This window comes from Triticum urartu, chromosome 7A (assembly GCF_056163025.1).
Source record: "Triticum urartu cultivar PI428250 chromosome 7A, HENAU_Tu73, whole genome shotgun sequence".
Classification (NCBI taxonomy): domain Eukaryota; kingdom Viridiplantae; phylum Streptophyta; class Magnoliopsida; order Poales; family Poaceae; genus Triticum; species Triticum urartu.
Window position 1 is genome coordinate 651,307,019 of NC_141879.1, and position 15,189 is coordinate 651,322,207.

General features: G+C 48.7%; 1 protein-coding gene and 2 pseudogenes across 1 annotated transcript; 1 reads left to right on the plus strand and 2 right to left on the minus strand.

The window, feature by feature from the left end:
- Positions 1 to 448: 448 nt before the first annotated feature.
- Positions 449 to 2,087, minus strand: LOC147961069 (F-box only protein 12-like; annotated as a pseudogene).
- Positions 2,088 to 4,327: 2,240 nt separating this feature from the next.
- On the minus strand, positions 4,328 to 5,885 carry LOC147961070 (F-box protein At5g07610-like). The gene is made up of 2 exons (XM_087535856.1): positions 5,804 to 5,885; positions 4,328 to 5,710 (listed from the first exon to the last, which is right to left on the minus strand). Exons 1-2 carry the CDS (start codon positions 5,863 to 5,865, stop codon positions 4,585 to 4,587), a joined length of 1,188 nt encoding a protein of 395 aa, XP_087391982.1. The 5' UTR covers positions 5,866 to 5,885; the 3' UTR covers positions 4,328 to 4,584.
- Positions 5,886 to 7,650: 1,765 nt separating this feature from the next.
- Positions 7,651 to 10,613, plus strand: LOC147961071 (uncharacterized; annotated as a pseudogene).
- Positions 10,614 to 15,189: the final 4,576 nt, after the last annotated feature.

The window sequence follows — 15,189 nt, forward strand, 5'->3', positions numbered from 1 at the left end:
GGCAACTGTTCCTTTACCGAGAGGAGCTCTCGGTACAGGTACTGTTGGATCATAAAATTAATACATATTCATAATTGTATATCACCGAGGTACTTTCGCCTAATTAAATAGGTCATGTTGCTGCATCTGGACTATCCGACTATTTAAAGAGGTCATGTTGCTTGTCTTTACTAAGAGCTCCTCTTGGTAACTCTTACTCTGCAGAGAGTTGCTCTCGGTAAAGGTGTGGTTTGATCATAAAGTTATGAAAAACACCAACATCCATTCTTTAGAATACAGACTATCAATATGAATTTTCTTTGTCCGGAACATGAAGATTCATAGTGATAATACGTATTCTTATTAATGAGGACTGATGCTTAATGCGATTGGACTATTGAACTATTTAAACAGGTCTTTATGCTTGCCGGTAGGCGAGGTGGGACTAAATCTTTGCCGAGAGCCACTCTCAGCAAAGAGTTGCAACCATGAACGTGCCGTTATTCGCCGCCAGATGTGCCACGTGGCAAAACTTTGCCGCGTGGTGGCCACTTGGCCCTCGGCAAATAGTTCCTTTGCCGAGGGTTGCCTTTTTGCCGAGGCCTACTCTCGGCATTAACATGTGTTTGCCAAGATGCTCCCTTTGCTGAGAGTCACACTCGGCGTCTCTTACTTTGCCGAGTGTCCGTGGTTTGGCTCTCAGCGAAGACCCTGACACCCGGCGTATACGAAATTTCCAGTAGTGCATGAACAATCCATTCCTATAAGAGACCCACTTCTTGTAAAGACAACAACAATTTCATATTGAGATCATGTGTGCGGTGATAAATCTGCATACAATGGCACATATGGGAGACGTGGCCAAAAGATTAGCATACCAAGGCGCATATGGCAGACCACTTTGACTTGTCGATGATCCATATCGTATCGTAGCACATTAATGTGGAAGCTGACCTCACAGTGAAGATCAAGTTACATTCCGGATGAAATGCAATCCTATGGGAATCAACCGGATGGATAGCAAACTGATCGGAATCAGTAACATTTGTCCCTCCAAATAAGTATGAAATTTCAGCACTATGCTTCAATATCCATTCTTTGCTGTCATAGTCCTTGAGAACATAGACAACTAGTCGAACCACATCACAATGGTGGTTTTTCTCAAAATTGGCATAATGCAGGCGACCCTATGACTGCTGAATAAAACCATCATATAGATGACCAGGGATACCGATATTCGCTCATGTTTCCCCCTCCATGTCCTCCACACCTAGACAATGAGATGACCTTTTGCCATAGGCTTGAAAATGCAACCAGCCGTTGAGGAAGACATCAGCCGACCAAGGAGTAAGAAGCTCCATATTTTCGCCCCATCTGTCTTCCTTATGATCCCATCTCCTGGTTTCTGACGAATACACCTCCGCTCTACCAAGGTAGAAATTAAAGTCGACATCCTCTAGCAACACAAACACATACTCCCTCCGTTCCTAAATATAAGTCTTTTTAGAGATTCCACTATGGACTACATACGGAGCAAAATAAGTGAACCTACACTCTAGAATATGTCTATATACATCTGTATGTAGTTTGTAGTGGAATCTCTAAAAAGACTTACATTTAGGAACGGAGCGAGTAGAAGTGGGAAGACACGGCCGGATCGAAACACAGACACACTATGCCCACCTTGCTAACATAGATGCGATCAGGCAACAAAACCCACTCCTCTGTGACAGGGTTGCACACGATGTAACAGAACTCATCACCCAGAGCGGAGACATCGCAACAGCGACAGAGGAGGAGGCCATTGCAGCAGTCCAATAGATCGATGCGCCCGTGGCTGGGAATAAAGGTGAAAGAGGTGTCGATCGGAGGGCAGCTTTCCCCAAGACACTGGCGAAGCAAACTTCTATTTCTAGAGACAAATCCCCTTTGTCGCTCCTAGTGTAGAAGAAGCTAGCTAGAGTTTGAGGGAGCTTCCTGCTGTTATCGGGGTTGTGGACGAGGCTGAGCCAGTGCTTGGAGACGCACTTGAAGCGGTACACCGACCTCACAGGGACGCGCGAGAGTATCTCAACAAGCAGGTCGTCGGAGAGTCCCTCTGCCGTCATGCCCCCGTGGGGAAGAGAGGAAGATATGCACAAACAAAGAGAAGAGGTCAGGCCAGGGGATCGGTGAAGGAGTTGGCGATGGTTTATACTGCTGCTCTGCGTACTGGATACGACTTGAAACACGTGTTGGTTTTCACCCTCAGGAAAGATCACGTCAAAGTAGAAGAACACACGCGCACGAAAAACTTTGCCAAGGGCACGTGGCGCGCCCTTCTTTTTCATTTACTTCTTCGCAAATCCACAGGTTCTATACATAGAAAACTGCAGCTCTTATGTACTTTATATACACACTTGGGAGCAGGCCCAACGCCACTTGACAAAGGACTTCATGATATACTCGGATGACATAACCTAGACGAGATGATTAGTGATTACAACTTGTGCTACCAGGACAGGACACGGCTAATAGCTATACTACTCCTAATTTACTGCTGTATCATACTAGTACGCGACTAGGTTTGGTTCATTTCCAACAGTGGACTTACTCCTGCGGGGCGAGAGCGATCCGCCGGCATGGACATGGCGGCGGAAGATGGCGCCAGTGGTGCCGTCGAGCGAGGAGGAAGGGGATTGAAGCCTACGACTATGACGGGCTCGGGGCTTCGGTTTTCTTGCTAGCGGGCCGTCAATGGGTCGTCGAATGGGCTGAACAATGAAGCTCTCTTGACAATTCATCACTCTGGTCTGCATTAGCAGCTTGTTGCCTTCCTTTTTCACACACAGACACGCGCAAAAATGATCTAACACAGGTAAAAAAAACCTTCTAAGTTCTCTTGATAATTCCAAGAAAAATTCTTGTTGTCAATCTCCCTTGTGCCCCAGGAATAAAAGTCCTGATCAAAAATGCATTATGCCATGAGATGAGCTATAGCAATGGGTTTATGATGAAACAAGAACAATTTTAGTTTTCCTTTCCGTCTCGCAAGATGATTAGGGCAAAACCTTCTTTCCCTCGCCTCCGCCGGAAGCCTATGGATATGTCTCCACTTTGGCTGCCGCACTGGTGGTCGATGGCGATGGGGGGGGGGGGGGGGGGGGGATCCTGGTGGCCTTGGCTCTGGCTAGTAGATATGTTATGGTTTTAGTTCCCGCAGGGCGACGCTCAGACGGATGGTCGCACTTTTTCTTCCAGTCAGTTTTCCGGGCTTCGGCATGTCTCAAGTTCGTTTGCTGGGACGGATTAGGAGTTCTGGCATAGAATCCTGCCATCTCCTCGGGGCAGAGCTTCGATGATTAGGGCCGAAGGGGTGCAACCAACATCAAACCATGCAATGGCCCTAGAAAGAGTGCCACCAAACCGCGTGACACCACACTCCCAGCTCCAACATGACCATATGTCCTCTAAGTAAAACCATCAACCAAACCACTAGAGACACCGGATTTCATCCATGTTTCCCCCTTCGCATCCACTGCAACCACACAAATGTATGACCAATGGCCATTGTCTGGTTTGAGACAGATACACTGGCATTCTGCCTCCCCCCGCCCCCGAGCGCTCGTCAATGTCGTGGTAACAACTTAAATACATGGAAATGCAATGCAATGATTCTGCCGGGTTGAAGCCCAAACCGACAGGTGGCCTAGCCGAAGGCCAGCACCACGACCCAATTCCTTGTGGCTGGATTGCATTCACACATGAGGCACATATTTTGAATAATTAGTCTCAGGGAAATCAGCGACAATCCCCGCGGAATGAACCAACATTGCTCCAAACTTAAAAGCATGAAGGCATCAGGGCACTCCAGTCAGAGAGAGGACGAGATTCAAGCAGGCACACCCTACTAAGCTGCTAAATTTGCATAAGAACATGTAAGATAGCAGCACCTAGTTTTCCAAAGGTTTTCCAGCTCAAGGCAATCAATTTCCATGATGACCTTCTCAGCACGAATGTCCTGGAAGATTAACATCATCCCAGTACGCAAATGCCACATCAATAAGTTGAATTACCTCTCTTATTTAACACATCAGAGTTCTGGACTGGAGTTTATGTGGACCATTATAGTAAGACTGACATGGGAAGTGCACTGTGGTGACATCGCTTACTTTAAACTCTTTAAACCTACCTACATGAACAAAATCCACAAACACAAAGACGATGACTTCCTAGTTTTCTGGAGCAGTTTTGTGTTAAAAGTTGTCTACCAACAGGATGAACGTTATGATCCACAATATTTCCTATTTGATAAACAACAGCATTGTGGCTGTGATGTTATGCTAACAACATAACCTATTTGAATCAGACAAGTTAATAGCACCAAAAGAAGTGACAATGTAATCAGCCAAAGTATAACAAATAAGCACATACAATAGAAAATACATTGAACATTTGAATAAGCCATCTGAGAGAAATCAGCCACAATGCCCCCAGAACGAATCACCATTGCTCCAAACTTACAAGCATATAAAACATCAGAACTTTCAATCACAGACCAAACCAAATGCAAGCAGACGTACCAAATGCGATGCTCCATAGGCAATATAACACGAATAATTGACATCACTTGTGTAACGATTGTAACTCTTCATACAGCGGCACATATGGCAGATATGGTGGATTGCCATTTTCAAGATTGCATATCACTTTGAGTTGCCAACGGTCCATATCATAGAACATGAACGTTCTATTCCAGCCCAAGGTGAAGAAGATCAAGTTACATTCCGGATGAATTGCAATCCAACAAAAGTCCTCCTCAATGTCTACATCATGTCGCCCTCCAAATAGATGTGAACTTTCAATGCTATGCTTCAGTATCCATTCTTTACTATTATAGTCTTCGAGAACATAAACTAGTAATCGAACAACATGATCATCATTGTCATCTGTTTCAAAACCAGCATAATACAAGCAGCCCTGTGACTGCTGCATAAAACCATCATTCAGAGAAGGAACACGAGAGTATATCATTGTTCCCGCCTCCTTGTCGGCAGCTAGACACAGGGTAGAGCGATTGACATCGACGAAAAAATGCAGACTACCATTAAGATATGCAGCTGAGTGAACAAGAACGAGATCAATATCCCAGTACCATTTCTTCTCCTTATGAACCCACCTCCCGGTTTCCGATGAATAGACATATGAACAGACGTCCACTCCCGGGAGACGAAATCCATTTAGTTCGTCCGTCAACAAAAACACATGGAAGTGGGGGGACACGGCTGGATCAAAACCTAAGTGCACAATACCCACCCAGCCGGCATGGTCGCAATGCGGCAACTCAGTCCATTCCTCCGTGGCAGGATTGCACACGACGTAATGGCGCTTGCCACCATGGGCAGATACGCCGTAGAGAAGGAGGCCATTGCAGCAGTCCAAAAGAAAGGCGTTCCGGCCGTAGGGCAGGAAGGTGAGATTGGTGCGACTGCGGTTCCCGGATAAATTGGTGAAATGAAGAACTGGATGTACCAATTGCTCCTCCGTGGTGCCCCTGAACAAGAAGCCGGTCAGGGTCCGGGGGAGTTTCTGGCGGTAGGTGCGGTCGTTGATGAAGCCGAGCCAGTGCTTGGAGATGCACTTGAAGCGGCAAAGCGACCTGGCGGGCACGCGCGAGAGTATCTCGACTAGGAGGTCGTCGGTGAGTCTCTCGGCCGCCGTCTCGCTGCTGCTGGGAGGAGAAGAGGATGACCTGCACACAGAGATGGAGAAGTGGTCTCAGGGGATCGTGTGAAGAAGGGAGAGGAAGGTCGCAACGATTCATGGCGATGTCTACTCTGCGTACCTGATCCGAGTTGATTTGCGTCCGTCCTCCCACTGGCGAGCTCGATCCACCGGTGTGGACATGGCGGCGGCAGCGCCGTCAAACGCGGAGCAGCGGTGATGAAACCTAGGGGGGCGGGGGAGGGGATTTAAACCTACAGGGACGGGGGAGGCTAATGGGCCGTCATTAGTATATTGGGCTAAACAGTACATGTCCCATTTTCACTAGACCCCTTTAAAAATCAACCCAAAAAAAACATAAAAGTAGGAATCTTTATTATATACACCCTTCGTCCCAAAATAAGTGACTCAACTTTGCATTAATTTTATACTAAATCTTGTACAAAGTTGAGTCACTTATTTTGGGATGGAGGAAGTACTAGTAAAACGCTCGTGCGTTGCTACGGGTCTAGCACAGGTAAATAAATACATTCTTAGTATGAAAAGGAAGCATAAGTAACATATAAGTTTTGTCAGGATCATCTGGGAAAATCCTCTCTGCTACTGCCATCATCGAGGATGAAGGCCCTCTTGCCAACATTTCGTGGAGTTGGGCAATGGCATGGCGTGCAACGCCAGCGTCGAGGCCGGATAAACCCAAACGGTGGTGGAAGTCTTCCATGGTGGGCGGACTCACGACAGCAATATTGTGCTAACATCTCCATGGGGGACAGCGCGCTCTCCTCTGTATGAATCTAGCGAAGGAGAGAAGGAATATACACAAAGAGATTTTTTTTTCTTTTCTTGTGTATGCATGTGTTGTTTCATGTCGGGAGATTGTAGTTGTGCTGGCCTAATTAACTAGATCATCACCGACCAGCGCCTTCCACAACATATGGCTAGTTCTTTTTCAGATTCCTCGGCTGGTTCTAGGTCCGTATGCGACCTAATTTGTGTTTAGGAACACCTTGGCGGATACAAACAGAGGAAAATGTTCTTGACCTATCATATTTGGCTATATCCTATACATGCATGCCGAATCTATCTGGAACTATATATAATTCAGAGATATCTTAGGAACACCATTACTTATCTCTGTACTTCATATTTGAGCTGGCCCTTAAATTAATCTGCATGTTAGCAAAATATCCAACCTATAGTCACGTTTTGTGCGCAATATCCTGTACCTTAAACCATCGCAAATCCTTTATCTTGTGAGACAGTATCGTCATTCTTCATGCACAATACAAGCAATACTTCAACATTGAATACTTCACAATTGGAAAAAAATAAATGCGAGGAGGAAAGTTTGCTCTTATGTGTTAATAAGTCCACAGAGAATCTAAGCAAGTTGTTTCATGTTTGATGTTTTTTGTCATATTGCCAAACATTATTATTTAATGACGGTTCTCTAGATTTCATGTGAAGTGGTGTATATTTTTAATTGTTTCATAAAAACTTTTAATTGGAATGTATTTTTTTCACTTGCCAACAATTCCCTAAAAGACTGCTATATTATTCTAGACAGAGAAATGTGGCTTTGGATTGATTGGCGAGGACGAAATAAAGAAAGGAGAATTTGTTATAGAATATGTAGGAGAAGGTATGGGTTTGTTGAAATCTATTTTGAGCAAGTAAATGAAATGCAGACAAATGCAAGTATTATTATTTTTTTACTCATATTGGGCGATCAAACTAATATCCATATATCTTGCATCAATATTGTAGTTATTGATGACATAACTTGTGAGGAAAGACTATGGAAAATGAAGAGACAACGTTACACTAACTTCTACCTTTGTGAGGTCAGCAGCAATATGGTCATTGATGCAACAAACAAGGGGAACAAGTCCAGGTTTATACAATCTTGGGCTCGGGTGTGCGCTGCTTTGTACAATCGAAAAAGGAGTGTGCTTTGTACACTGAGCCATGCGGCTCGCCTCTAGGCGACGGCTCACGCTGGCGCTGTGCTGGTCGCCGCCGGCGCCGGCGGATTCCGGATCTCGGTTCTCTTGCCTAGGTTCTATCCATGCAGAGGAGGTGGTGCATGCGGTTCAAGAGTCCTCCATCGAAGCCTCTACTCTATAGTCTTCGGTTGTTCGTCGGAGGAAGACGGACGAGGAACTGGCGGCTGAGTTCTGGGCGCACATTGGTTACCCTACACCGGCATCTAGTTTGTGGGAGAGACCGTCGTCTCGACGGACAGGTGAGGTTTCTCGTGTTTGCAGGTCTGACAAGATCGCGGTGGCCTCTACGTCGGATGCTATCGTGGATGTGCCAGGATCGAAGGTGTCACCGATGATACTTGCCGCGGCCGCCTGCGGCGTCTCCGGGTTGCCCGTCCGGTCAAGACCACTGATCAAGCCTTGGATCGGCCCGATCCCGCCTCCTCGGGCATCGCCGCCAATAACTCTCGGCGATCTCTTGCCGCATGTGTGTCTCGGAGATGGGGAGGCCTCACCGGAATTCTGTTTGCCGGCGCTTTCTTTGGGTCAGGCAGGGCGGGGCGCTGAAGCGATCATAGTTCGAAATCTTGATCCGTCATCTGCGGTTTTTTCAGGTCTGACATGTGATCAGACGTATCCTGGATGTCGGCTCCGGATGGTCAATCTCAACCGTTGGCTTCGACACTTGTGGAACCGGGCAGAGCAGGCAGCCAATCCTAGATTCAACCATTCCTTCACGGCTGTCGTCCGCTCCCCAGCAATGATGCGCGCCAACCCACCCACGTCGCCGAGCACCTTCACCGGCCACCAGTCTAATCCGTCTTCAAGCTCCTCTCAGCCAAATGCTTCGCCGTCGGGAGGCGCTCTTGGCTTCACGCCGGTGGTTTACCAGCCAGTGTAGGTCGCGCAACCCTATGCGCCGCCGGGAACTTTCGCGCCGGTGCAGCACCCGCCGGTGCATCCGCAGCCGGTGCAACAGTCCATTGTGTATTAGGCGCCGTTCCAGCAGCAGTTTTTTGGGACCTCAGGTCAGTTCGTGCCGCAGCCGCCGTATCTTCTTCAACCAACGACTGGCTTCGCGCAGCAACATCAGTAGCCTGCAGCTTTTCAACCAGCCATGAACGCTTATGTGCAGCATCATGGTGCTCCCGCCGGGGTGCAGATGGCACCCAGCTTCAACGCCAGGCCGCCACACAACTCTGCTACCACCGGAGGCCCTGCTGCTGCACGACCTCGCAAGCCGAAGGGAAGCAAGGGTGGCCGTCAGAAGACGCACCAGGGAGTAGCTCTACCATTCACCACTCCCCCACCTGCGGTCCCTATGATGTCGCCACCAGTGCAGGTGCCTACCATGCCCCCTTCGTCTATGATGGTTGCGGGTCACGGCTAGTACACGCATATGCAGCTGGGACCAATGCAACAGCAGCCTACACCTATGATTCAACCTTCAGGGGCATCCGATGGTGCAACAATTCCTGAGAGGGTGTGATGCTCTAAGTGCCAGTCTGCAGGGCACACAAATGATGACTGCGAGACACAACAGTTTTGTTTCATTTGCAACAAGACTAATCACCCGATGACTTTGCGGCGCTGCCCTGCTCTCAAGATGCCGAAGCCGGTGGCAATGCTGTGTGGTTATGGAACTGAAAGTATGGCCTTTTTTCAGATGCCCGACAATGTCTGCAGGGAGGATCTTGCACCACAAGATTCACTGACGGTGTTGCTATCTATTTCTGGTGGCTCTATAACTCCCAGTATCGTGGAGGCAGAGGTTGCTAAGATTGCTCAGTACCAACTGCAGTGGACGTGGGAGGCCATACCGCACGACCAGGATGCTTTTCTCATGTCCTTTCCGAGTGCGGAAGTTCTATACAGGGTCACTTGGTTTGTAGTTTTCATCAAGTCTCACAATGTCACTACCGAGTTTAAGCCTTGGAAGCCAGAGGAGATACCACACCGTTTCGAGCTGATACCTATTTGGGTCCATGTGCATGGGGTGCCTCACGCTCTCCGACACTTCTTGGGTTTGTGGGCGGTTGGCTCGGTGATTGGCGCTACTCTTGACGTCGATCTTCTCTGTTTACGTCAGAGAGGAATTATTGTTCGTATCCAGGTAGCGGTGCTGAACCTTGATGCTTTCAAAAGTAGCACAATTGACTCTCTCTGTACCGATGTCGTGGTTCAAAGAGAAGGTTATGAGTTCCAGTACAGTCTGGAAAAATCAGACTTCCGGGGTGATAGTGACTTTGTGCCTCGAGTCTGGGAGCACGACGATAATCTGGGGGGGGGGGGCGAGAAGGGGCATGACAGGGAGGATACAGTGAAGAGCAACAATCAAACCAAGAGGTCCAAACCCACTTCATCTCCCAACAACCCTTTGGCCCTTCCTACCACGGGCGGAGTGGTGCCCATGCAGATGATCAGTGTCGTCACACCATCGAACCCTCATCGAGGTCTTCCTGCCACGGCTGCTTCTTCGTCATTAAAGGGGTCTTCTTCGACGACGCCGGATACTTCGTCTAAGGTTGTCCCTCCGACGACGTCGTCTCCCCTGTCTTTGGCGCCGCCGACTCCGACTCACTGGTCGGCACCGCCCATCGACGAGGGGAGCCACGCGTGGCCCATACCTGAGGGGGTGCACCTACGGGGGTGATTGCGAGCGCCGTCGGGGAGTGATCTTCTCCCCGGTCGTTCGAGCTGGCTAGGAGTCGGCCATGGAGCAACTACGAGCGCTGTCATCTACTCCTCTGTCACCCAGGGGGGCGTCGGCATCCGGACTCGAGGATGTTGAGGAGCAGCCCATACGATATTCTTCTTCTTCGCCACAACAGTCTACTCTGCCTCTCAGGGTCGCCGGGATGTCTTCTTCATCGCCGCATCAGACTACTCCGCCTCTCAGAGGCGCCGGGATGGGCTCGGCGGCTGATGTTTCTCCTTCTCCTCTGAGGTGCAACGGGCGTCATTACGTCGGGACTGACGGTTCTGCAGCAACCGATGAGGACTCTATGGTGAAGGCCATGCGTAGGACGGCTGTCTGCAACCTCGACTTCGAAGGTACCCCTTGTCGCAAATCGTTTATGTCTTTTGATAAATCCAAAGTTTCTTCAAATATCACTAGACTTGGAGTGTCACTAGGACGTAATGAGAAAGAGGTAGATTTTTCGGTTAAGGCTCTTAAACAAGTGGAGTTCGACCGGCTTATGGTTGCTCCTAAATTGTCGACTTTTGTTGACCCTCTCATGTCAGATGAGGTGGATGAGGATGTTGATGCCAATCACAAAGGCAAGCTTCTCTCTCATTTAGTTAAAGACACGGCTGAAGTAGACCTTGACGATATTGTATGCGACACTACGCTTTGTGAGCTTGTCGCGTCGGTGCGCAAGAACAAGTATAACTCATCAAAGAAAAGAGGGCGCTCTTCTAAGAAGGCGAAGGTCTCTAAACAAAAAAATGGTTCAGCATGAGAGACATGTTTTGGAATAGCAGAGGTCTTGGTGACTTGGCTAAACACAAACACATTGCCGATTGTGTAAAGGATCATGCGTTGGACTTTGTAGCTATCACTGAGTCAGGCAAACGTGATTTTCCAACACGTACTCTCGACCACTTTTCAAGTGGTTTGGATTACGAATGGCACGTATTGCCGCCGACCGGGAGGTCCGGTGGAATATAACTGTACTTACTTACTTGCAACTATTGTCCACGTCAAAGGGGGATTATCATATCAAATTTGACATTCGAAACAAGTCCGACAACTTCCTTTGGAGTATGGTGGCTGTATATGGCGCCGCTCAAGAGGAGTTTAAGTCTGCATTTCTAAAAGAACTTGTTAATACCTATCGAGACAATCCCCACCCCATGTTAATTGGGGGGATTTTAATATCCTTCGATACCAGTAGGAAAAAAACAATGACCGGTTAGATACTAGGTGACCTTTCCTCTTTAATGCTGTTATTGACAGCCTGGATCTGAGGGAGATCACGATGTCTTGTCGTCAGTATACCTGGGCCAATAACCGATTAGTGCCAACATTTGAATTTTTTTTTGACTGAGTGCTAGTTACCACCGACTGGGAATATAAATATCCCCTAGCATCGGTTCGGGCTCTAGAACGTATTGAGGCCTTATCAGATCACGCTCCTTTGCTAACCAATTTTGGACAACCAATCCCAAGTTCTAACCATCACCGGTTTAAATTTGAACTGGGATGGCTCACTAAAGAGGGATTTCATGACCTTGTTAAGAAAGTGTGGGCACGTCAACCTCATGGTAACACACCCATTCAACGATGGAACAATCGAATTAGCGCCTTGCGCCGATTCCTTCGTAGATGGGCCAAGCATACTGATGGCATTTACAAAAAAGAAAAACTGCGACTATCTACCTTAATCGATCACCTTGATAAAATGGCGGAGGTCAGGCTTCTGTCTGCTGTTGAGATTGAACAAAAAAGCAATCTAAATGAGCAGATTGCCCGCCTATTACGCAAGGAAGAGATTAAATGGTACCAACGTTGCAAGGCGGATTCGCTTGTGCAAGGTGATGATAATATGAAGTACTTTCAAATGCTTGCCAATGGCAGACATAGAAAGAAACGCATATTCACCCTTGACCAGGAGGAAGGCTGAATTGATCTCCATCTCCAAAGCATCGTCATGATCTCCATCATCACCGGCTTGACACCTTGATCTCCATCGTCGCGTCGTGGTCGTCTCGCCAACTATTGCTTCTACAACTACCGCTAACGCATAGTGATAAAGTAAAGCAATTATACGGTGTTTGCATTTCATACAATAAAGAGACAACCATAAGTGTCGGGGATATACCTCACGGCATGACCCGGCTGGAGATATGATCCGGCTAGGACAAGGTGTTTCATTGGTGACCCGGCAAATTATAAGCCGGTAGATGTTAAGTCAGATTATAAGCCGACAGATGTTAAGTCAGATTATAAGCTGGTAGATGTTAAGTCAGATTATAAGCCGGCAGATGTTAAGTCAGATTATAAGCCGGCAGATGTTAAATCAGATTATAAGCCGGCAGATGTTAAGACAGATGGTATGCTGGTGGACAGATTATAAGCTAGATTATAAGTCAGATTGTAAGCCAGATGGTAAGCCGGCAGACAGCTATAACCCGGCAGACAGAGTCCCCTGGGGTTAATAAGCCCGAGACGTTAAGAAGCCCAAGACGTTAAGAAGCCCATGGAGAGAAGCCCGTGATGCGTAGTCAAAATAGTTTAAGTCTTAATCAGAGTTGGACTCTACATGTAACCCGCCCCTTCAACTTATATAAGGATGGGCGGGGCACCCCAAGAGGGAGAGGTTGAATAATCGTTAAGGCTAGACACAACTAGGAGAGTTGGAGATACGGCGACTCCCTCGTGATGATAATAAGACCTAGCCACAAACAACATGTAGGGTTATTACTGGATGATGTTTTCCGAGGCCCGAAGCTGTCTAAACCCTTGTCTTGTGTGTTAATTCTCTTCACGTCTCTCATCCCGATCAACCCTTCTCAAGCTACCATGTAGATGCGTTGGCCTCACAACTAAGTCCTCACACTAGGACATCTGCCATGATAATTCCACGACAGTTGGCACCCACCGTGGGGCTCGCGCACGGCGGTGTTGAGTTCTTAGAGGGATCTCTTTCAGGGATCGAGAAGTTTTGCAATTTTCCGGATAAGCCGGTTTGGAAGAGTTTGCATCAACTTGATGTTGATCAGTCCAGATTTTACAAATCCATGAGATTCAATTCAAAGAAGAATTAGGGTTACGATCTATTTGCGCCCGCCGTCTTACGGTTTACTCAGTCATTTTCGAGTTGCCAAAACGGAAGGACTCGTCCGATTAAACCGATGCTTCACGTGTGCCTGCTCGTTGGAGAAGGATTGCTCTTCGGGCCCCGCCTTGAGTCGGCTGTGCTTTGAGCCGCCGCGGCCTCGAGTGCCTTGCTGGTTCTGACCTCCTCCGGCTTGCCCCGCGCATGGTTAAGCCGCCTGCCGGTTCACCTGCTCCAACAGATGTGCTGACAAAGTTGTCTGTGCACCAAATTGAGCTCACTATTATCATCTTCTGTCAAAAAGTCTACCATCGCAGCAACAAAAAATATGTAAGTCCCGATGAGATCGGGGCTTGCCTGTATTACCAAATAAAAAGGAGACTACCATGAGGACTCGGGAAGAGTCAACCGAGTAAACTTCTGCCTTGGGCCGCCTCACCTCTACATCGACTACCGCGTCATGTTGCCGTCTCGTTGCGGCCTTGCAAGCCGCCTCTTCGGCCACACCTTCGCCTCTGCTAGCCTTTGCGCATCCCCTCAGCTGGCTCGCTCCTACGGCCGGACGCTGCCGTGCCTCGTCCTCCAATGACCCGTGCATGCCCGTGAACCAAGTGTTCATAGTGCTGTCTGACATAAAAACAAAAACCTACCGGATTTCATAGCTCTTCCAGCAAGCTTTCAACTAGTTCAATTATCGCATATGCATGGATTCCAAGAAAGACTGGATATAAAGTATAATCAGCTTACACACGGAGCGGAAGATCTGTTAGAAGATTGGAAAAATAGGGCCTATGATGATCTATTCTGTTACCATGATCTGTTTCCTCTGCTAAAGACGGTGGTGGTAAATCGGTTGTTTCCACTACTGCGGTCACCACAACGCGTTTGAACCGCCCTCACTGCTGTGCTTCTTAGCTGGCACTCTGAGTCGCCGACGACGCCGAGTCACCGCCCTCCGCGGCTGTAGCCGCACCTCACCGGTTGTCCGCTTCTGACACACGGCCTTGCAGCCGCTGCTCACCTCCATGGGTGCGGTCCCAAGACGCCGACGCCAGGTCACCATCACGGCCGAATTGAACCGGCCACGACTTGGAAGCGGATGTCTCCGGGCTTGGACTCCTCTTGCGACTCGCTTCGTCGAACCACTGCGCCTCCGCTGTCGCCGGTTTGCGCTTCCAACTCGCCGGTGCTGCCTCATCTTGCTTCTGTCTGCGTCCCTAAGCCGCCATCGCCAGATGGGCCTCTGACTGCCGTGCGGCCGCGGCTCCGCTGTTCCAACGCCTGACCAACCCACCGCCAGTGGTCTGACCCACTGAAGTGAGCCGCCTGCCGGCTGCCGTCGTACTGGCCGCATCTCAAATCACAGATCGCTAGTGGAGCTTGGTGCTCACGTATCTGCCAACAAATATTGACTATGAATTGACTAAACTGCACTACGGAATTCTCAACCTGGGAGTCACTTTGTGTTCCTGTCGACTCGGAGAGATGTACAATTTTGCAAACCTCTGCCCTCCGAGGAGTCAAATGAAGATGTGTTGTTTCCGTATCGAGTCGCAGTGGCCGTGGTTTTGTTCTTGAGCGGTTGAGCCGGCCCCGTCGTCGCTAATAGCCATTGTGGCCAGTCACCTCCGCCATCCGCGGCCGCGGGCTTTGCGCCAGTCTCCTACGACTCGGCTGAGCGCCGGCCTCACCCCTTCCTCGGCGCCATCCAGCACTCTCAAGCCGCCTGCTGCGGGTAT

Bases quoted from the DNA above. Each gene is read 5' to 3' on its own strand.
- LOC147961070 (XM_087535856.1), bottom strand. From the start codon at position 5,865: ATGTCCACACCGGTGGATCGAGCTCGCCAGTGGGAGGACGGACGCAAA. The intron at 5,711-5,803 runs GTACGCAGAGTA...CTCTGTGTGCAG, and splicing joins CGCAAATCAACTCGGATCAG to GTCATCCTCTTCTCCTCCCA.